This window comes from Struthio camelus, chromosome 17 (assembly GCF_040807025.1).
Source record: "Struthio camelus isolate bStrCam1 chromosome 17, bStrCam1.hap1, whole genome shotgun sequence".
NCBI lineage: Eukaryota > Metazoa > Chordata > Aves > Struthioniformes > Struthionidae > Struthio > Struthio camelus.
The window spans coordinates 13067878-13091679 of NC_090958.1; the positions used below are offsets into that span (position 1 = coordinate 13067878).

The 23802-nt window shown below is 43.6% G+C and overlaps 1 protein-coding gene across 7 annotated transcripts in view; it reads left to right on the forward strand.

The window, feature by feature from the left end:
* Nucleotides 1-23802, forward strand: part of GALNT9 (polypeptide N-acetylgalactosaminyltransferase 9) — a 454657-nt gene that overhangs the window by 415276 nt on the left and 15579 nt on the right. For all 7 annotated transcript variants that reach the window (XM_068911122.1, XM_068911123.1, XM_009666684.2 and 4 more), the window contains one exon: nt 20897-21082. In XM_068911122.1, the coding sequence (XP_068767223.1) occupies nt 20897-21082 (186 nt within the window). The remainder of the gene's footprint in view (nt 1-20896; nt 21083-23802) is intronic.

A 23802-nucleotide genomic window follows, 5' to 3' on the forward strand; every position in this document is an offset into this window, starting at 1 on the left:
GGGTTTATTAATAGAAACTCATGACTATACTGATCTCAAGGGCATTAAGTTTGTTCTGCTGGCTAACTTTGGTTTACTGCATTGTCCTTGGTGATTACAAGCAGAGGAAGATGTTGTGCCATTGTGTCTTGGATTGCCAGAGAGGGATGCACTATGCATTCACGGACAATATTTTTCCCCTTGTGAGGGAGGTGTTCATCTCCATCCACGTCTTCTGCCCTGTAGTTATAATAATAATAGATTGAGAAGTCAAAGGAAAGAAATATGATTTGGGGAAATTCTGCTTCTGCATAAAAGGGTCATTGGACTGGATTAAGCCCAGTCCAGGAAGCTTTCTTAATAAATTTTTCTTATAAAAGTTAGAAAAATAGAATTTGCTGATTATTACTTTCTTCTAAGGAGTGGTATTTTATTGCTCCACTATACTTTGTAAATTTGATGTGTGAGGTTAAATCCCACCACTTCCAGCAGGCCTCTTCAATTAACTTGGCTAATGGAGGACTAAGATCCTTGCCCAGCAGTTTATGCAGATAGTCTCATAACTTCAGTTTGAGTGTTTTGGTAGCTTTTAGAGGATGCCCAGCCTCACTATAAAGCTTACGGTAATAGAGAGCTTGCCACAGTAAGCTGCTCAATGGTTAATTATCTTTATTGCTTAAAAAAGCACCTTATTTTGAAATCTGAATTTGCTGAGCATTAGTTACCAATCATTAGATTTTAAGATGTCTTTTTCTGCTACATTACAGATCTAGGATCAGGAAATTCTTTCCATATAGTTACTTAGAGACTGTTATCAAATTGTCTCTTGGACTTCTCTCAGACTAAAAATTGGGCTGCTTAAGTCTCTCTGTGTGGCATAGTTTTTAGACTTAAAAAGTCGCTTCTACTATTAGAGGGAACACTAGTGAAATCTTGTTAATTTTTCACGGAAGAGGAACACGTTTGCTTGGTCCACTTGTGGAAGCTTCCTTCCACCTGAAATTTAAGCACCTTCAGAAGTGCAGGTATGGGGAAGGTTTACCTGCAGAGTTATCTAGTGATCACTAGCTACCATCTTCAGATGCTCCATTAATTGTGTCACACGTCTAAGAGCATGAATGCAGGTGGACATGAATTTGACATGTTCTCTCAAGGGCGTAAATGGTAAATTTTTACTGATCGGTCAGCATGTGAATTTATTAGTGTGTTTTCTGGGGACCATCAGTAATCATTGTCTCTAATCAGGAAGGAGGATCCCAGTTAAGCTACACTGGGGTGGGGGGTATAAGAGGATAGTTCTTCATTGGAAGGCAGTGATTCATGATGTTCATCATATGCCACACAGGCTGTTTGATTTGGCTTCTGTGTATTTGCCTGGGCTCCTGCCAGATGGCGTGCTCAGTCCTAAGCAGCCTGCCCGTGTGGGGCATGTGGCTCTGGGGAGGCCTGTTGCCCCTGGTCTGCACAGGGGCTCCCCGGGACCGTAAAGAGGCGGTAGATCCACAAGAGCACTGGCCTTGCCCCGTCCCGGTTCACCCGGGGCTGCCAGAGTTTCTCAGCTCCTGAGTTGCTCATCTGCTGATGAGCAAAAACTCTCTGCCTGTGGTAGGCAGAAGCTTTCACTAAAAGCCCATCAAGTGACTGTACGTGGTTGCATTGGGTTAATCATTTGGCTAAGACGCCTGAAAATTAGCAACCTTGAGTTCACTTCCAGCTCTGCCGTAGGTTCTGATGGGACTTTGAATAAGACATTTTATTTCTCTATATTCAATTTTGTTCTATGGCATATGGGAGATTATATTTCCTTCTGCCAGTACCCATCTTTTCAGAGATTCTCTAAAGTACTTCTGGTATTTTAATATGTAGATGTGTAGCACCTGGCTGTGGTTGAAGCTTCCAAAACTGCTGTCACGTTAACAGCCGCAGTAATCCGCATTGTAGAACTGCAATCCACCCTTTAACAGGTCCATGGCAATATAAATTACAGCCAGTCATTTTGTTCCAGCAAAGCCAGGGAGAAAAATAATGCCTCCTCTTTGTCTTCCTCCCCAAACAGAGAATACCATTCCCTTTGGATCTTAGCTGCGTAGTTAGTATTCCCACATCTGTCAAAATGATGCAGGGTTGCAACTGCTGTTCTTAAAAGTGTTTAAAGCAGGCTGCATCATTTTGAGTTGTCCAGATGACAGGGTGTTTGCGTGACCAGCTCAGCTGGGCGAGCGAAGGGAGCGGTGATCTCTGGGGACAGGGGAGCGCAGGGGCAGAAGGAAAGAGCTAGGGCTGGCACCACAGCCCCGGGGTAAGCTCTTCCCCCTGCCCGGCCTGAACAAGCCCCATAACCTGCTGCGGGAGCTCAGCAGCAGGACACGTGCTGCCGCAAAGCCCCTTGCGCTGCAGCATGACGGGAGCTTGAATCACTCTTTAAGCACAACATCCACTATGCGGTGACGCGATTGCTCAGCACAGCTCGGTCCTGGCGCAGAGGCTGTGACCCGAGGTAGTCGGTCGAAGGCGGCAGTGACAGGCAGCACGGGAGAAGGACGGAGTTGCTGCCATCGCCCGACAAAGTAGAGGATAGGGCTGGAATTCCTCCAAAAATGCAAGCGGTAACAGCAGCAGAGCATGTAAATATTGACACAGAGCAACAAGGCAGGGTTTTGATACAGTGGACACTGCTGTTAGAGCTGGTGGAGAAATCCCAGAGGGCCTGGACTACGGTTATTGCTTTTGTCTTATTTCATCTCTGTAGAGGTATTACCCTGCCTGTGACAGCCTGGCTCAAAGGGAAGACGGAAAGAGAATATTTAGAGGCAACAGGACAGACAAGTGGATTGTATTCTGCGTTACTCACAGCAAAGGTGCTCCAGGGCAAAATTAAATGAAGTGAAAGTCCAGAAAAGTGCCTTTATAAAAGTGACGTAGAGCTATATTTTTTTCAGATTCATGTACAGATGATAGGCAAAGCAGTGCAGCCCCAGTAATTGCTTTTTACCATCCATTCCATTTTACCAGAAAAGATTTTTTTTTTTTTTAAGAGAGAATTGTCTCTAGGTTGAAAAAGAAGAATAGGAAAAAACTCTTGATTATTTCTTTGGCAGCCCAAAATGTTTACAACAAAGGCTCCACAAATAAATAGTCAGATGAAACCTGGAGCTCTATAAATGAGCCCTTGTGACCCAGCAGGGATAAAACACATCAGCCATATGCTGAAAGACTTAATCCTTTGGCACTGTCTCTTTCAGTTCTAGGAAATTCAGGCTTTAATGAAGCAAAGTAGTATTTAATGACTTCTACTGTTCTCCAGAAATCAAAAATTACTGGAGTAACAGAGGTGTGGCAGTTTTTTCATTTTTATTTTTTGGTTTTATTTTGTTTTGTCTCAAACTGTAGTTGAAACTGGAGTGAAAAAACTATAGCAGCTGTCTAGGGACATAAACTGCCATAGGTCATTAAGTAAACTATGTTTATTCTAACACGATATTTTTCTGGTCATATCTGACATCCTTTTGCATTCAGTTTTGTGCTGATGCCTGTATTTATATAAAACTGGCCCTGACTTGCACTGTTAGATACCGAAGTCAAGCAGTGCCATGCTCACAAGCGTGTATTTGTGCTGCTTTCAGAATAATCCTTTTTAACATCTAGAGATATGTAGAACGCACGGGGACTAATTCTTTGCAGGGCCAGGGAAGGGTGAAGAGGGATGGGACTGGGGGATGTTCATGCTCTGAAGTCCTCCCCAGCTGCCTGTGGGGAGTTTGGGCAAGGTGCAGAGATGTTCCAACTCTTCCAGCCCTTTTCAGGCTACAAAGCTCGTGGAGGCGATGCAGTTTCGTAAGGAGTCAGCAAGAGGAGGCGTGAGTAACTTCCATTTTCAGTTCCTAACTTAGGAAATTGGGATGCCGTTCTCCCTGCCTGCAGTGGATGTCTGTAAATCGCTCTCAGGTGTCGGGATGAAAGTCCCTGCGTAAGAGCAAGGAATGATGATATGCAGCATTTCTAACCTGTGCTGAGTTCCACTGTGCGGTTGTGTCCGAGGACAGGGATGGAGCTTCCACCGATGACCTGGGCGCTAGATGTCACCATGTGGTCCACCACAGGGGCAGTCTGACCCAGGAGGTGAGTTTGGGTGAAGTGCTTTTAGCTGTAGATTACCTATCTCTTAGGTTTAGCCAGAAGTGGTAAGTCCAAGGTGGAGAACATGAACTTGGTTCAAAGCATGGACTTTCTCATACTTGGATTGTTTTCAAGACTGTCCCTGACTTGAAGGGATTTTTTAAAATCTGCTCAGAGCAGAAGTTTGGTGTGAAGGTTCCCTGCCTAAGAATTGAGAATAATGATTAATGACTTAATTAAAGAAGTTATAAAAATGGTGAAGGGTAAACGTCAGTTTTTTCTTTGTAATCGAATCATCACCTTTTATTCCGTAATGGGACAGTAATTTTCCAAATAATTTTTTTGAAAAATAATACAAAAAGTATCAAATATAATATGTGAATTCATCTGTTGAGAGAAGGCAAATCCATGAAACTTTTCTCCACGAAATATCCAATTTTATTGAAACAAAATATTTTGCTTGACCTGAAATGAACTAACTTTCTGTGTTTTCAGTTGCCAAATGCCTTGAAATGCCAAGCACATTTTTGGTTCAATTTGAAATTATATCTGTATCTATATGTATATATATATTTAACTTCTAGAAATCTCTTGCAAACAAAGAACATCCCTTATTTGCTTAGCACTTTAATAACACAGGACACTATCCTCCCAATAAGCTGAAGCTAATATTTACAGTGTTCAATTCTGAGGACACTTTTAGCTCATGGGAAAAATACTGCCAAATGTGCATGTGTATTTCCACGTTCTTATGCTAGATGGAATGTGTCCTGTTTAGTTTAGGGAATAAAAACATGCCTAACAAACTCTTTTATATGTCACCATCAATACATTTCTGTTGGTGACATTATACAACAAAACCAAAAAACCAAAAAGACTAAACAAAACAATTGTCCAAACAAAAGAGTTTGTGACCTGAAACAAGCCTTAGACTAAATCTTTGTAACTGGAAATGTAACCGGTCCTGAAGAACTGGAATGAGAAGAGCCGCTACAAGCCTCTGGCCAGTGATACACCCGAGTTCAAATTTCCCCAGAGATGCAACAAATAGATCTACAAATGTGACAGCCTACTTTGCAGTCCTAGGATTTGCAGATTCTTTAGGGAATTGCCTAGCAAAAGCTCAAACAGCTTTTTTTCTTCTTTTGGGTCTTACCCATATCTCAACCCCTTACCAGCCCCTTAGGTGATGTGCTATCTGTTCACAGGAAACAGCTTAGTCAGTCACTTCACAGCTTGTGAATAATGTTTTTATCTGTCCGTTAATAGCAACAATGGAGCATTTAAGCGGAGTGAATGAGCAGGGCATAATAGCAGAGTCTGCTCGTCCTTTTCGCTGCCTTTGTGCCTTTTCCTCAAGGTGCCCAGCAGTTATTCCAGGTGTGCACTGTTCTTTAGTCAGACCGGTAGGGTCAGGAGGTGTGGTGAAACCTGACTTTTTGACATTTTTCTCCAAGTTCCACCTGCCGTGCAGGTGGCTGCCAAGAGTGGCTGTGCCTAGGCGAAAGGTTAGTGTAAATTAGCGGCATGGTTTTCAAACTTCAAAGACATGATTCAGTGCCGGAGTCAGTCTGGGTCAGCTCTCTCTTTCTCCTTACCAGGTAGCTTGTTGCAGTCACTTGTGCCTCTTCAGGCAACTTGCTAAAGCACTGGGAGGTTTGTATCTTCCCTGGGAAGAGACTCGTAAGCGTGTGTTTGTCAGCTAAGTAAATGAGCGTACCCAGTGGAAGTCATGCTCACTTACATCTACATCGTACATCTATTAAGGATCTGGCACTTATCTGTGTGAAACAGGGCTTCATCTGAATGCAATAATCATTTATTAATTATGGGAGCACTTATCTCTTCCAGCCAGATGAACTTGTCTGGTATAAGCGGATGACTTCTTTTTTAATATAAGTTGCATGTTTAGTTTGCTGAGCTGATTTGGGATGGGTGTGGGGGAAAGGATGTCTGAAACTGCAATGATGATTCGCTATGACTTCTGCTAGCTAACTCTTCTTTTATCGCTCACCTCTGATGGTTTAACTCTCAGAGAGCAGTTTGCGGAGTACATTGTACCTCCAGCTTGAGCTCTGCTAATGAGAGTACAAGAGCAAACGCTCTAATGTAGTGTGACCAGGCTGGCTGTTTTCTGTACTTACGAGAGATGGGTTCACACTGTTCCTTACAGCTGTATTATCTGTGTTGCCCAGTTAAAGTACTAAGGCTTAGTGAGATTTATACAACTATTAATAATGAGTTATCTGATATATCTCCTGGATGATAATATTCATAATTCCTGTAAGTGCTCCCTTGGGAAGGTCACAAGGGAGGAACGAGGAAGAATTAATGCTTTGAAAAACCAGAGTGCCCCTTGCATCATCAGTCTGTCTGCAGGTCACAGTTCCAAATGTGAATTTAAAGAGTATGGTCCCAAGAGAGGGGAACTGGCCCAGCTCCCCAAACGCTGAAAATCCAGCATCAGAACTCAGCGGGTTGCTTTTGCCCAGTTCTGCCGTTTTTCTTCCAGCTACTTTTTTCTTTCCATTTTCATCATTGGCACTGCCCTCCCGAAGGTGATGTAGCAGAGCTGTGGGGAACTAGCACCTCGAATCTCCTGGATCTCCTTCAGCTGTCCTAAACAAGCATCTCTGCTGGCTACCTCCGTCCACTGGTTGGATGGGTCAGGCTCTAGCACCTCAACGAATCCACCCTATTGTCCACCACCTAGCTAGGGGCCAGCTGCAAAAGCACCTTGGGTGCGATACCATCTGCCGGGCCGCTGAGCTCTGTGACTGTCTGGCAGTACTATTTTGTGCCCTTTAGTAATACTGAATCACTGTGACTTCTCATAGCCACGTTCAGAGCTGAATTCAGGCTGAGACCCCAGATGTTTTCATGGTCTAAAATATTAGTAATTAATCTGAGTTTGTAGTGTTTCTGCATTAGAGAAGGCTTTTATTTTAATAAGCTTTGTTTGAATGTATTATTCTAAGTAGATCAGCATGCTAAAATTTGCATTGTAAAAGATTGTTTTGGAACAAAGCAGGATCTAATGAGCACATAGTAAATCCCTTGGCTCTGCAGTGGAGTCACAATAAGCATAATAGGTCTCACCGAATGAATGCCTAGCAGCCTAAAAGCCTTTTTCTTTAAAATAAAATATCAACCCTGCAGGATTTAGCGTAGACAATATGCAAAGATCATTTACGGGGCTGTTGTGGAAAGAGAAAACAAACGAGGACGACTCCACTTAGGGTCCTTTGAAAGGAACCTTTGTGATCGCTTCATTAGACAGTCTGTTTCAATTTTTTTTTAATTCAAGAATGACTTTATTTTAATGGAAGCATCAAAAATTCCACTCTTTTTTCCTCCGTGTGGTCTCAGCTAAAATGCCAGGAAGCATTTTATCCTTTCTCAGACTTCTTACTGGAGGTTGAATATGCAATAAGTGTTATTCTTTTAGTGAGGCTGAAGGTGTGAACTAATGGTATTACACAAGAAAGCTGAGAACTTACTCTGGAATAAAAGGTGAAAAACAACAACTTTGTCTTTTCCTTTCAGCCGAGGTGACGATAGGGGGGAGAGAGGCTATTAGAGGTTTTGGCTAGTTTTAGGCTAATGTGTTTCCCTGCCTGTTGGTTTATCTCCCAGACATAGTAGGATAGACACCCAAAATAATGTGGAAACCCACCTCATTTGCCATTTTGAAGAAAATTAATTGAAATGGGACTGTTGAGACGGAATTGAGCTGGCACATGCGCTGATGTGACAGACTCCAACCTTGTGGTAAAAATTTTTCTCTTCTTTTTCCCTTGAGTTCAAAAAGTTTAAGTTTGAAATCCGATGTTGCAAATAGACCAACCCCAGAAGTCTCAAATGTGAGTTTTGTAATTCTAGGACCTAGATTTGACACAGGGCCTTTAATTTTGGTTCTAGGTTGGAGCTTTCATTTCTGCTCTAGTTCTGCCAGAGGAAATAATCCCTATTTACCTGAAATACCAAATCAAAATGGGAAGGAAATTGAAATGTAATACAGCTCTTTCCCTCAAAAGCCCAAAGGCTGAAGCCAGTCCCCATCTGAGCACAGATACAAAGCCCAAACCTGAACCTAAACTAGGTGCATACAGAATACTTCCTCAATACAACCCAAATCTAAATATGATGTCTGGCTTTAGCTCTGTCTCAGAGATGTGATTTACCTAGCTCTGTGATGGGATTTAAACAAGTTTGGTCCTCCTCGCTCACCATTTCTTTTCTGGGGAGATGAGTTTCCTGAAGAAAGGTTCGTTTTTGAAGGAGCTCTCGCTCGCAGGGTACATACGCTGAAAGCCTTGACTAGGGCATAAATCGAATTGACCTCAGTCCAAAAGCACTGTGCCTTGCTGCATTAACTAAAGGACCGCTTTTTTCGGTGCGGAGTCTTGCAAACTTCAGTGTAATGAAATTACTAAGGACTCAAAGATGTACGGTGGCTACGTGTCGGTTACTGTTTTTAGATAGGGCTTTCCAAAAGGAAGTCAGAGGTTTAGAAAGCTGTATTACAAATACCAGCATGGTTATAGATTGAATTCCTCTGGTGTTTTTTTCAGGCAGCGATGGAGTAGCTGACTGATTGAGGACTATGCTGATCTTGCTAGTGGCAGTGTAGAAGAGGATGGCAAATGCGGTCAGTGCAGTGATTGTATAAGCAATGTTTTTAGGAAGTGCTCCCGTTTTGGTCTCTGTGACTTAGTTTTACGCTCTGCAAGAGAGTTTTAGTCATCGTGGAAATACCATGTGAATGCTCACACTTGTCAAGCAAGGCTCGCTCCCCTAGTAGGTGTGACCAAGGTCACCTACTCGTGACCTGCACCGCCCCTACTGCCTCTGGGGCAGCTGGCAGTGTGCTTCAGCCCGGCTTGGGCTGCTGCTGTGCTCAGCTGATCCAGCGTGGAGTTTCCTCTGAGCAGCGCCCAAGGGAGCCCTGGACTGTGGCAGTTTGTGCACTGGTTCCTGTGTTTCATTAAAAGTTTCTGACTTGACTCATCAGCGTTTCGGGTTTGGCTGCAGGTTAGTAAAGTGCAGAGTCTGGCAGAACAGGTTTTTCTTGAGGACTTAAATGCTGCAGGAGCTCAGCTGCAGATTTTCTGGTGTAAGCTTAAAGTACAGGTGGCTTTATCCCTTGCTGAGATCTGAATTTAGAGGGAGATTTTCTCTGTAGTCTTTTGGGATAAGTGAGAAGAAGCAACCTAAAGCAATCACATGAATAAAAAGTGAAGAACAAGGATGACTGTGTGATCTTTAATGCCATTTCATGTGTCCCAGGTGGATTGCGTTTTTCCCGAGGCCTATTTGTTGAATTTTAATAGTTACAGTACAAACAGTGTCTGCACTGACAGATGTGCAGAAATGATTGACAGTGGTTCTCTTGATTTGGGAAGAAGTTGAGTAAATTTGTGAAAAGACAGAAAACTATTCTCATCAAATGTTTTCTTAAAGAATATGTTATGAGTAGCATCTGGTGAGGACAATTGCCAAACTAAACTAGAGATACCAAATTGCATTTACGTTATGCCAGGGAAAATGTTTAGGGCCTGCAAAAACCAGTGTATCTGGTACTAGACCAGGAAGAGACATCTGCAGCCGCTTTCAGCCTTGAGGAGAATTGGGAGGAAGCAGAGCTGCTCACTGTAGTCTGTGACGTTTAAGGGCATGTCTCAAAGCGATCTCTTTTCTGTGCCTGTCATCTACGTGATGGGAGCTGTTAACTCCTCCTGGAGCATTTGGAGGCTGCCACCGTTCTTTCATTTGCTAAGAAAAACAAGTCTTTGAACATTAAAAACTTGCCCTTGGACAGACTGTTCGCATCCCTCAATTCCTGCTCTCCCCTCACAGCCTGATGCCGTTCCCAAGCAGTTGCACTGCAGAGATTGCAGGCAGCTAAACGGCGCGTAGCCACGCCTCGGGTCGGCAGTGCGGCGCGTGCGGCCTTCCCTCGCCCCGGGCAGCGAGGTCGCCCGCTCCGTGTTAGCTGTTTCGCTGCCGACTCCCATGCCGCGAGCCCCCGACGCGCTGCTGGGGCTGGGGGATCACCCGCCTCAGCCTGCTCCATCGCGGGACGGGCTGGCGGAGACCGGAGCCCTCCACGGAGGGGAGAGCCAGCGTCCCTCAGGGACGCGCTGCCCTGGCCAGAGCCATCGGCCTCAGGAGTCCTTGGAAAACTCCCCACCGTGGCCCTTCCTGCGCGCCTGGCTGTGCAGTGTCCGTCTGGTTTCCGTGAAGATTTGGCTGTGTCCGCCCCCGTCCCCAAGCTGGTTCAGAGAGGCTGCAGTCGCGGGAATTGGTTTCTTCCCTAGACGTGCTCGTGTCAAAAGTGTAATATCCTTTGTAAAATTGTGCGGAATATGGGTTTATGGAGATTGGATTAGCAGTTTTAAGTATATGGGGCAGTTTTAATATCACTCTAAATCCTATGTTTCCCCTCCCATAGCAGCCAGTCTGTTAATTTATCTGATTTATTTCTTTACTCATAAAGTTTATCTCTACAACAAGATAGCAACTGCTGAGTGCAAGTTTCCCTAGAACGTGTTTCATTTTCTTCGCTCTCATCTATTTCCTTCTGTGAGAGAGTTAACAGAAGGATTTTCTCTTTGCATTGTTGTCACATCTGAGATCTCAGCTGGTTTGAGGTGCGGTGTAACCCTTAAGGACTATGTGAAGGACAACCTCTAAATTTGCTGCTGAAGAGCCACTGTAGAAGTTTAAAAAAAAAAAAAAAAAAGGTGTCATTTAAGTGTCTCAGTGCAAGAACATTATTGCAGTCCCATTGCCTCTTTCCTCAGAAAGCAATTCATCTATAAATATTAGAAAAGCCTGAGGGAAGCAAACTAAGAGGTCAAATCCCAATGAATTCTAACGTTTTAAAGGCTAATCAAGTATCTATGAAATGAATTTCTGACTTTTTTCACAAAGCAAAAGTTTCATTTTTAAATCCGCCACGCAGCCTCACGCTAGGTGACTCTGCAAGAGGATCTAACAACATGCCCTCGCAACCTCTCCCGGTACCTTCAGAAAAAGCAGCCAGCTTCCAATTACTCATCGTTTGGGCAACTGGACTAAAAATAATAATAAGGGAAAAATACTGGCACCAAAGACCTACTGATGAGTCATATGACAGGGTCTGCTCTGTCCTCTGTGTCTGTGCGTCTCTGATCAAGTTAAGCTCGTGCCGTAGAAATTGCACGAGCCGGGAGCGAGGGCGAGGAGAGCTCTGCGGGGAAGGTCCCCTCCCGGGCGGCAGCCTGCAACGATGCCGCAGGTTCTCAGCTGCGCAGGGCGGCGACGCTGCTCTCGGCTAGATGTTTGCACGGCCGCAGAGGCGGGCTGTCCAGGCAGCACAGAGGCTCTCCTGCAGGCTGTGTCACACAGGTATGTCTGCTGTTAGCAGTTTATCTACACGCCCCTGTTCGCAGGAGTAGAAGCAGCGAAGGGAGGGGTTGCAGGGGAGACGGGGCCGCGATCGCTGGAGGAAGGGCCTGTTTGGGTCCTTTAATTTGCAAGCGTTGGCGAGAAGTTTGTCCGGTGGTCTTTGACAGAATATACGATCTTTGGCTTTTCGGTTGTCATTTCGTCCTTTTTGCTGTCCTCTTTTTGGCAGCTGAAAAGTCTCTGCGATGTGAGGTTTGCCCCAGTGTGGAAAGACCTTGCCTCATGAGTGCACCGTTAAATGGCAGAGGCTGTTTTGAGAGCTGAGAGTTGGGACTTCTTTTAAACCAGGATTATGGCTGCCTTGAAAGATGATCATAAAAATGTAGTCCATGAACAAAATGAGATCATGTGATTAATTTGTCCGTTTGATGTGTTTTGATTATGGCAGCTCCCTGCTTTCAGACAGCTTCCTTTGTGAAGTAAAAAATCAGGGAGAGAGGGGGCACTTTATCTAGCACAGCTGCTTAACTCTGCGACTCTGTAGTCAGCACTGAGCGGAGGAAAGACTATCCCGTAAACTCTGTTAGAAAAAGGAAAACGTCAGGGTATAAATCACTTTGAAATATCAGTTTTCAGCAATCTATGTCAATCGTCAGTATCAGAGATGCAGCAATGCTACGTGTGCTATATTCCTGCTAATCTTTGGTTTCGCGTGCGGGCATTAGAGGAGTTACCACATCCGCTAAGGGCTGGAGGATCACCAGAGAGCGCCTGGGTTTCAGGTGCAAAAAAATCTTACTGACACATTTCTCGTCTATTCTGAAGAATCCTTCCTGCCTTCGACCTTGTTGGTCCGTGGCTGACTAGAGAGAGGCTCAAACTGTGGTATCATCTTCCTACGCGTGTTTTTAATCTTGAACGTTATCTTTCTGTTTGCCTTCGCCAGAGTCGGCGTTTTCCCGTAGCTTTGCTGTACGCGTGGCTATTTTATTTTACCCAGTGTTGTCAGAGGAGATGAGAAGGGCCCAGTGGTACACGTGGTTGTGAATTTCCTACCTGGGCTGTGTGTCCTCCTGCCCTTCGGGTATTGCAGCTTTTGCCAAAAAGTACGTAGGCTTTTTTCACCTTGAGGAACTGCAATTTAATGGCTCAGATCATTTGGACGATCCGTCGCGGTGATTTAAGGTGTATTTATCTCCATGCCATCTGCACTCGAGAAGAGGTGTGAGCCCGCTGGCCCCCTTAAAATTTGATGGGCAGTTTCTTGAGGCTTTTGCAGCTAATAAATTAAAACAAAATACTTCTGAGGAAAAGGCTGTGTTTGGACAAAGTTTCCAAATCACTATAAATGCATTTTTTTTAATGTTGTAAAAACCTTGTGCTTTGCTATTTTTGTAACAAAAGTTTGGGGTTTCCATTCAAACTGACCTTTCAGTTCAAAATATGTTTATGTGAAGGAAGCTTTTAGCACAGAGCAATAAAAATACTCAAAATCTTCAGTGGTTCGATTTAAGCAAAACATTTTGGGAAGGGGGTTGTGGGGGCAGAGAGGCTGGTGGCAAGGGGCCTGTGCATCAACTGGTGAAAACATTTAAGGTTTGTATTATTCTTGACAATTTAAGTCAGCAAAATTTCTGGAATACTTGAAAATTCTTTCATGGTAGGAAAATAATTTCTGGTCCAGCCATGGATGTGTTTAGGTAGTCTAGAAGACATCCACTACTGGTATATACTAATGAAGCCAGATTTCAAAGCTAGCTCATGTTTCCCAGATCACCTAAATGGTGTTGAACGAACAAAGAGATTATGTCAGTTCTACAGCCTAAATAGCTACATAAATATGAAAGTTATCTCCTAAGAAAAACACTAACTTGGTTTTCAGCTTCCTCCAGTTGTTTTCCAGGCTGCTTCTATGTGATTTTTTTATTGTGATAGGCACTGATGGGGTTCTGCTGGTGAATAGTCCTGGGACCTTGTTTTTCTGTTGTCTACCTGAATTTCTGTTGAGATGGTATTGACAAACTGAACTCAAAACATCTCAGGTAGGAAACACTAGGTCTTTGATAAGCTTTGCTTTGAAAACGGGAGAAAAATTGAAGTTGCAGACTTCTAAAAAGTCCTGTGCTTGGATATCACAAAACAGGGATACCTGAGGCGGAAAATTCTTTCCGTCCCATCTGTTGGCTTCCTGCGCTGTGTAGAAAAGAAAGTCTGAAACCCGAAAGGCTACTTCTGTGTGGAGTTGCTCAGGTGGACTTCTGAACTGCTTTATAAAACATCAGAGTCTAGTTCTAGCTTAAGGATGTAGTTTTAAGATGTGCTGAACATCCACCTCTGTGCAGCGCTGCCTCTGGCAGAAGCTGTGGTAGAAATGCAGAATAGTACTTTCAGCTGGGCAAGTTACAAAAGAGGGGATTCTGTTGCCACATGTATGTTGTGAAGCCAGTTCTCCTGGCTTTCCTGCTGCCAGAAGTCATAGAGAGTCATTTTTCCTCTCAGCAAAGGACCACTGAAAGCACCATGAATTTTTGGAAGCGGAAAAAACCCAAAGCTGCTTAAGACAGAGTTACAAGTTGTACAGAGTTCCTCATAGCACCATCTCCAGAGAGTGTGCTAACTGCGAAAAATGGGCTTGAAGTCTCAGATTATTGCTAATTTCAGTAATTCCTTGATTTTCTGCCTTATACTGGGGTCTTATTGAACAAGGGAGAATACAAAGCTGTCTTCATAACCACAGTGACTAACGAAGGGGAACGTCAGGAGGGTAGAGGGATGCTGAACCAGCAGGTATTTGCGGGCCAGTTGGTGGGAAAAGGAAGATGACAGAATTGAGCCAGAGAGTTAAAATGTGAAGGCAGAGAGGGCTCTTCCACTGCCTGACACTCCTCCAACAGCACAGAGCAGGGCAATCTACTATCCTAATTCTCTTGGTGGTATTACCGGTTCCTGCTAATTCCTTTCTGACTTTAACAGCTGTGTTATAAAAGCAATTTCTCTACATTTTAGATAAAACTGAGAGGAGAAAAAAGAAAAGGGGAAGAAGAAAATGAAAATAGGAGCAAAAGATGAAGGGCACTCTGGACTGCACGAGGAGGCCAAAGATGAATCGGGTCTAACCTTAACTATTACCTCTCAGAGTGGTCTAACCCTAGCTCTCTTTCAGAAAAGTGAGCTGATGATTACTCAGCTAGTTTTAAAGGAGATGGAGACTAATGTGCGGAAATTGCCTGGTTGTCCATTTGCGCTGCAGTTCCTTTGGCATCTGCAGTCTTTGAATGTTTAGACTGGTGGACAGAACTGATTTGTCCATTAAAGGAGGCCATGAAATCTTTAAAAAGGGGCAATTATTTGGAAGCAAATCCCCCACACGATTAAGTCCCCTTTCTACCAGTAAGCATTCTGGATACGTCTCCTCTAGCTGCTTGAAAGGAGGCTGTGTTTGATGGAAAAAATGTCTGCATGAGAGTCTGAAGCGTTTATTTTTCTTTCTTGCTGAGCAGCAAAGTGTTTAGACTGCAAAATTTATAGCAGGGTACAAACTTCTTAAGGACCATGATCTTTCTTTCCAGTCTACGTTTTGTAAATTAAGAGAGTTAACTGTCTCCTCAAGCGTGCATTCATACTAGTGCAATTTTCATTTTTACCCACTGATTTTGCTTTTACTGAGATCATTTGTGCCAAATTAAATAACTCTGTACATTAGGCTCAGTAATACAAAATAATGTCCTACATAACGTTTCTAAAGCTATATGCTAAAAAGCATCATAAGAAGGCCAAAAAATATTGCAATTTCATTGCTGGTTGGAAGTAACCTGAATCATTTCACTCACTCGTTTTTCCTGTTAAAGACCAGCAAGGATGAACGTAACATGGGGTGCTTCTCAATATACAGGGGACTAAATCCCTGTAGAGTAGAGAGCCTTCCCTATAATCGGTGCGAGAGCCTTGAAAAGTGCAACTATCCTGCTGCAAATGGCTCACCTGAGTATTAAATCCTGTGATGTTCTTGAGCTCTGACCTTGCACAGCAGAGCATGACACTATGGGAAATAGGTCTGACCTGCCGAGCTGGAGACCGCATCAGCAGTGTTCTCTCGATAAATTGCCATGACTTCAGAATTGATTAGCCCAGCAGTCCAGCTAGCTCTTCATCCTGCTTCGATAGCGACCAGTCCTCTCGTTTGACGTTTTTAGGTGAGAAATTGTTTTGCGGCCAAAAGAGCCAAGGGTTTTGATGGACTTGGGCATTTTACTTTGTCTCCCCTCCTTTGGGAATCCCATTCCCAAAATGTGTGGGTTTTGGTCAAAAGTGTTCTTTCTGAAATTGTATTTCCATTTGGGGATGTTGACGGTTTCATCCAAAATACATTTTTGAAAGAAGAATTGGCTGAGAGTTGTTTTAAAAGTTTTTGGGGATTTTTTAGGAAACCAGTGTTCTAGAAAATTCCTCAGAAATGATAGGTTTTGTCAATTCTTTCTTGTAACCGTTGCTTCAGAGAAAGATTGAAAACATCATTCAACAGCAAATAATTCGGGAAAAATGTACTTCTTCAAAAAGTTTGTTCTTGCTTTGCAATAATTAAAGCATAGAGATTTATTAGCTCTTAAATAATGTACCCTGTCTTCAAATTCAGAGAACTTCAGTGATGTATGGCCACAGTTTTGCTTTGGCGAATAGACTCTGCTGTCCAACTGACTGTTGTGTGATATACAGTAAATACTTTTTATCATAGGACAGCCGTACTTCAGGTGTACGGGAATAGCTAACAGTTAGCACCGGTAAATCATTGTAGTACGAATCACAAACGTTATTAGTCGGCGTGCAATTTATCCCTGATGTGGGTACTTGTCCTTAATGCTTAATATGTCTGTTTATAGAAAAGTTGATTGAGATAATTAGCAGTAAAAATGCTAAGGTAACACAGCTATGGTAACATTTATATTGCTATCAATTTTGTTTATAGCAGCCTAAAGAGCAATACTGGAATTAGAAATTAACTACAATTAGCAAATAAATTGAGTGTCTCTTGGAATTACTTCATCACATCTTAAAACCGCCTCCTGAGTGTCCCACTGCGCCAAGTGGAGTCCCTGGGCCACGGCAGCTGCGCTGAGTCGAGGACTGTACAAAGCAGAAGCCTCCTCGCTTCGCTGCTGCTGCTGCTGCTTGTCCACCAGAGCTACTGCTCTGTTTTCCCCGGGGCGTTTTGAACCTTTATCTACCTACGCTTGATGCTGTCTGTGCAGTCGCCCCAGGCACTGCCCTACGATGCAGGGTGCACGCTGTGATGCTGGTGAGGGTTTAGTGTTGGGGACCTCCTTCTCCCCAGGGTGCAGAAGGCTGAGCCTGCTTGTCAGTGTGCGGCCAGAGCAAGGGCAGCTTGGTGAGACCGTGCAACTCCCACTTCTTGGCAAATGGGCCTTGAAACACAGTGCACACATTTGATGTTGGTCACTCAGCGTGAGAATAACTCGTGTTGGAAATACAGTGTTGTCTCAGATGATGAGTCTTAGGTACAGAAGCTGGTCGCCACAGATTGCCTGAAACAAGTCAGTTTGGAGAGAACTGAGCATCATTTTATGCTTACGGTAGAAATAAATCCCTTTTACTGCTCTACATGCGCTCTCACCACCAGTCTGGTAGGAAGTCTGGAGCTCTCAGGCATCACTGTCTTTCTCATAGATGGTTTTGTTTCAGGAATGGTGAGCTGAGGGCCAGACTTCTAAAACAATTTGGGCATCCATGAACTCAACTGATAAAACCTCTTTCCTGTTCGTAATTTTTGTACCTCATTGAAATCGTATTAATCTCAATTAAAAACGGGAGGAATAGGCTCAATGGTCACAAAGAAGATGCATGGTTCGGCTTTTCCCATCAATAAAGTCAGTAAGGAAAGCTTAGGTCTGCATTATTGGTGTCAGGGGCATCAGATTAAGACTTCTTGGCAGCTGTGAGAGTGAGATCCTATTTGTCTTTAAGCTGAGCATTGCTCTGCGAACTAGTGGGTCTGAATTCTCAGAATTCAAAACCACTCAGAAGGTGTGGGTTTGAATTGTCCGTAACTTTACTTCCCAGACTAAGGCACTTAAAGAACTCTGCTTGTTAAATTGCTATATAAATGCAGTTATTTTTCTTTGATAATTTCAGAATTAGATATGGAAAGAAATGGGCCATTTAATGCAGTTAAACATGGGTTATTAAATACATAATGGGGATGAAAAGAGGAAGAGAATCCACCAGTTTCGGGGCAGCCACTGACTCACCTCTCTCTCGTCTGTTTCATGCAGCAGAACCTTCGTCATCCTGTCATCCTTCCTTGTATTTTAGAGACTTCCTGTAATTAAGGGCAGATAGGCAGTGGTTTTCGGAGTCGCCGTATCTCTGTGCTGTGTAGGGGAGGGTGCTGGTAAACACCCCAGCTACTTGATTCAGATGCAAGACCTGAGTCTTCATCTAAGTCCTGTGTGACCACTCTTAACTGCTGGGTTCTAGGCCAGTTTTGGGTGCGCATCCCTGCTTGTACTACTGAAACTTTGATTTTTGTGTAAGAATAAGTAGTCATTGGGCTGGAGGGGGAGAGGATGAGGGCTTCAGTCTGCACTTAGCACTGAGATGGGATGGGGAGTCAGCATCATGTCCACGCTCCATTGAACAACCACTGATTCTTACGAAATGCAACGGGAGAGACCTGGCGTGGCCTGAGAGATGGCCAGCAGTCTAGCAGGCACGTACCTGGGATACGAGGAGTGGTAGTGCAGTGGTGTTTGTTGGGCTCTGTGGGGGTACCTGCCTGCCGCCTCACCCTGCGCTGCTGTACGTCAGGTTCCCTGAGAGCGGAAATCCCACTTCGCCCTGGGAAACATCTCCCATCTGTGTCCCAGGGAAAGCTGTACCCCCCCCTCCAGCCACGTGTCACGTGGGGTGAACGGGCATCTTCAGAGGAAGCAGAGTTTCCTTGACTATTTCCTGGCTGGTTCCTTCCCAAGAGCAGGTTTCTTCCCTCTCTTTTCAGCAGATGTTGTTGTCTTGAAGAGCAAAATGGGGGTGGGAGCAGGGAAAGAAGTGGCTGGATGACAGCGTGCAGCAGTCTGGACCTGCGGGTGGAGCGAATCTGTGCCGACTGCTGAGCCCCGAAGAGCCACATTATCGGCCCTGAGGCGGCTGCTGCTGCCTTTTTTGTCCCATTTTCTTCACAGCTGGGTGTCTAAATTCTCTGTGGATTTAATCTGGGGAGAGTTTATCACTGATAAATAACTATTTGTGTTGAATTTATAGATGAGCTAAACTGTTTCCTTTAATGTTGCAGTTTATTACCTTTTCCTTTTCAGGTTCGCATAAGCGCTGGCATTTGAAGGAAATAAATCTGTTGCTCAGATAATGTATTTGCCCTTGGTACCAAAATATATAAATAAAAATTACAAGGTCATTAACCGTATCGAGAGAAAGAAAAAATGTACTGTGCATTAAATAGTTGACTCCCAGGACAGGTTGGGCAAATAGCAGTATACCAAAGTGTACCATTCATTTCCCCTTCTGAGCATGAAAATTAATTAATTCCTTTCTTTTTCGGAGCATTTCCCCTTTGCACTGGAAATCCTCTGCATATGTCCGTCCAAATTTATGAGCAGTGAGGTTTTTCCATGTATTTCATATATCAAATGCAAATTCCTGTGGCCAGTAATTTACTGCAGAACTGTTTGACAGGCAACAAATAAATATTATCTAACAAAGTATTAAAACAAAAAAAAAACGGGGAATAGGATTTTATCTGCCACTTCCCAAGCAATTTCTTTGTCCCCGCAAAGGCAGGTTATGCGGAGCGCTGCCCTGGTGGTGTTGTGGAGTACACCTGGCTTGGAAGCGAGCTCTTATTCTCAGGAAAAGGCAACCTTGGAATGCAATGGATTTTTGCTTATATTTCCATATGTTTTATTTATTTCGGCCTGGCTATAATACCAGGTGCAGACCTGAGGGAACTGAAACACTCTAGCTTCACTGACCCTGCATGACCCCGGCTCTCGCTGGTCCGGGGAAACAACAACTCTGTTTCCCACCATGGAGTTCAGGCAGCAAATAGTTAAGAAAAAAATGGCACAGTTTGGTTAGTGTGGTATCTGGAAAGGCTGGGTGGTACAGTCCCAACTCAGTCATCTTCGCCGACTCAGAGATAGAAAGAGAAGCGCCAACTCAGTCACTTTTTTCCATCTTCGCCGACTCAGAGACAGAAAGAGAAGCGGTTACGTATCACTTCTTGCATAACCCAACTTCAGCTGTAGGTTTACTGAGTAGGTGCTCCAAAGGAGTTTGCTCTTTTCTTCGTTACCAGGCAGGCAAACCTACGGTGGTTAGCTCACCCCACTGTGGAAGGAGACCACGGGGAAGGCCTAGACCTTGCATGCCCCTCTTCAAAGCTGAGAGGCAACTGCCGTCTTTCTGTGCACGTCACAAAGCCCACGAGCACTGCGTAGGAAATGGGTTTGCTGGGCGCACGCTGCCGAGTGCAGCGGCAGGCTCCGTTGCTAAACGAACGCATGCTTTGCTTAATGGCCAGGTTTGCAGACTAGCGCGCCGAGACTAGCGTCTAAGTCTCAGGGATCGTGTCCGAGGGAAGCCCTGTTCCAACCAGGTAAAGCCAGTGCTTGTGTCTCACGGAAGAACTCAGGGCAAAGCCCGTCTGTGAAGGGAGAGTCGCTGCGCTCAACCAGTGAAGCCTGTAGGGCCCAGATTAGGAAAAGAAAAAAAATACTTGACTCAGTCAAAGTCTAAGTTCCTATAATGAGAAAATAAATTCATTTTCCATGTTTTTTTCCATTGGTATTGCACGTGTGGATAATTTGTTCCTTCTCTTTCCTAAAGGTAATGTTCAAATCCCTACATAAAAGGCTCTGGTGTAGAGTAGGTCATCTGAGATGCTTACGTACAGTAGACACGTATGGTCAGATTTTTCTGACAGTCGTACTTAGACTTCTAAAAGTTTGTTAGCTGATGCAGAGATCTGACAGTAATCCCCATGTATGCAGTAACAAACACAGCTCGTTTGATTTTATTGACGCTTTGGTAACAAATGCCAGATTAAATTAGTCCCTGTGGGTCACCATCTTGTAACTTGTTTTCTGCCTAATAATTCCAAGAACAGTGATGCTACGGGGAAGAACGAGGATAATTATGGCACGTGAGCTTCTGTGCCTGCCAGAGCCAGCTGCACCGCCTCGGCTGCGCCTGCAGTCAGGGCAGAGGCAGAGGGGTTTCACCCTCAGAGCGGCTGAGTCAGGCAATCGGGCTGAATCATCCTGCAGTACTTCAGCCAACCTCGGGAACACTCTACATACAGCATCTGAAAAGAAGCACTCCTATCACCTCAAAAAGAAAAAAAAAATTAATTTCATTATTTTTCCTCAAAATCTCCCAGGTGTGGCAGTGTGGAGGAAGCATGGAGGTGTTACCCTGCTCTCGCGTGGCGCATATTGAACGCACAAAGAAACCCTACAACAATGACATTGATTACTATGCAAAGCGCAATGCTCTGCGGGCTGCTGAGGTCTGGATGGACGACTTCAAGTCGCACGTTTACATGGCCTGGAACATCCCGATGGCAGTAAGTGTGGGCCACGTTATCTCCTGAACAGAGGCAGAAAGATGCAGATAGCTGTTCCTGGTCAGCTCTTTGAGGTGGAGGATATTACTAAAATTGTATTAAATGGGCTAAGATTAGGAAGAAGAGCACTTTCATGGTGGTGAATGTTCAATACAGGGGCATTCGTCATATAAACATGCTTCCTCAGTGTAACTTTTAGTTGCATGCTCAGGAGTGGTGGCACAGATTTATAATTTAACTAGAGCACGATGTTTCAGGTTTATGCTTTTCCTCAGAAGACGTCGTTAATTTAGGAAGCCATTAAACTTTGAGGTGTTCATATGCTACAGTGGTGAGGACTACAGAAATGTCCATAAATAAACATCATCATTCATCATGAGACTCAGTAGACCTTACCAGCATAAAAAACAAAGTATGCAATAAAAGAATTGCGCGTTAACTAGCTTTATTGTCTCCAGGCTGAGAGCTGTGATGCGGACATGTTCTGTTTCTTCCTGTGAATACAAATTGTAGGTGGCACGAGGAGACCTCTAGGAATCAATGTAATATAAATATTAGATCAACTGTAGATTTAATTTATTACTTTATTTGGTAAGTCTATCACATGATACAGCTCCGTTGAGCATAATTCTTTGGGGGAAGAGATATAGGTGACATCCCAGGCAGGTGGAAACTGAACGGCTGTTGTGTCTTTCGGTGGTGTTCACATTCAAATTATTCGTGTGAAGGGGCACAGGGAGAGCAGCTGAAAGGGGTCATACTCAGTTATTTAGGTAACAGAGGTTTAGATAATCCTTATATGAGGTTTCTTTCCAAAGCTGATTGAAGTAAATGGAAACAGGAATATTCCTATCTGAGGAGGAGAAAGTGTCAACCTCACTGTGTCTTTGTGGATGTTCACAGTTATGACCTAGAGCCCATAAAGTCACGGGAGTCTTGACAAAAACTTCACTGGGTTTACTCTGTGTCCTAAATGCCAACTTGTACTTTGGTATAATATATCAAAACCCCTTTCCATTCATTCCAATTGTGGTTTCCAAAACGCACATATGTAGATGAGCAGTGTTTGGTTTTTCTCCATGGGATGTCTGAATATGCTTGATGTCCACACATGTCCTTGTTTTACTTCCTGCTATTCAGGGTGGGACATTCAGTGCCGTGTTGAAAATTAGGTCTCTACTAAGGTGTGTTATGGTAGCTTCTTTTGGAACAAAGAAGTAATTGTAGAGAATGCTTTTGCCTTAACAAGGCACTAGTGCATAACTCCTTTTCCACACGAGATTTCAGTAACACCTACAGGGCAGAGGAGGTAGCCTGCATCTAAACTTTTAGGGGCGTTCACATCCATTTGAAACAGTAGCTAGTTTCCAATAGGAAGATGAAAAAGAAGTAACCTTGGTAAAATTGGTTACTTGATGGTTTCTGCAAATGAATTCTGAGAATAGAAAAGACGTTTAAGTAAGCATTTACACCAAGGCATGGTTTTCTTTAATCTCTCCAAGATTACTTATTGATACAGTTTTCTACACTGAGCAATACAGCTATATAATGCTTTAAAAAAAAAAAAAGTCACATCTACATTAAAAGACATAAAATCAGTAGAAGTACTGAACATTAACATTTACTTTCCATAAAATAAATTGATTGATAAGCTGTACATCATAAAAATAACCCCATCATCTCTCAAGAAAAGAAAGTTGGTATGTTAGTTTTCAGACTTATTGCTCTGTAGTATTCAATAGGAGGACTAAAAAGTACTTTCCTGTTATATACCATAAGAAGACCTTCTGCAAGAGAACTAGAAGCCTTACTGTACAGTTAAAAAGAAAGTTCTGCTATTCTTGTCCTCCTGCTAAACCCTGTGAACACCTCATTCCTGTACCATTGCACTGTAACCCTGACTGCAGCTCATACAGCAGTGAGCGCAGCATTTTTCATAGCTGCCTAATTTGCTGGCCTTGTGTTTTGTAGAAGTGGCACTGCAAACCAGGCATTATATTGCCTCGTTATAGAGTGGGGAAGAAGGGAGGCAAGTAAAAGTAAAAGTTCTGGCATACCAAAACTCATCTGAATTAACCTTTCATAACTCACACCATCTTTTCCACATGTGGCTCCCTTCCAGGTTATTGAGGCTCTGTGCATAGCATGTATCCTGACTAGTGGATGATCCTTAGTAATAACTGAAAAAGTATATTTCCATAACCCCCATAACCTTCATCAGCAGGTCAAAATAGCTTTATTTTAGTTAACCAAATGTTTGGTATGCCCTTGCTTATGATCTCTTCCTTGACAATTTTAGTGAGAAAGGAACCTTGTATTGAATGATTTATTGTACCGAGTGCCTCTGAGAATTGCTCTCCTGCCAGGTAGCCTGAAGTAGAATGTAAATTAACATTCATTTGAATGGATGCTGCACAGAGAGCTCATGACAAAGAATGCATCAGGAAGCAGCAGCGAGCACAGCAAACTCACAGTGTGGCAAACAGGAGAACCTGTTCAGTATTGCTCTTGTATTCTCTCCCGAAAGCTATGCATCCACTGGAGAGTCTGATGAACTCTGAGCTAAGATTTCCTGCTGTCATGTAACCTTGCATTGGACGCCATTTGTAAAACATACAAACATTTTTCTGGAGGAAGCGTACAAGGTACTTAAGCTAGGTTCATGCAAAACTCCCCTGTTTCAGTCCATCTGATTCATATAGTGTTGAGGTAAATCTTAT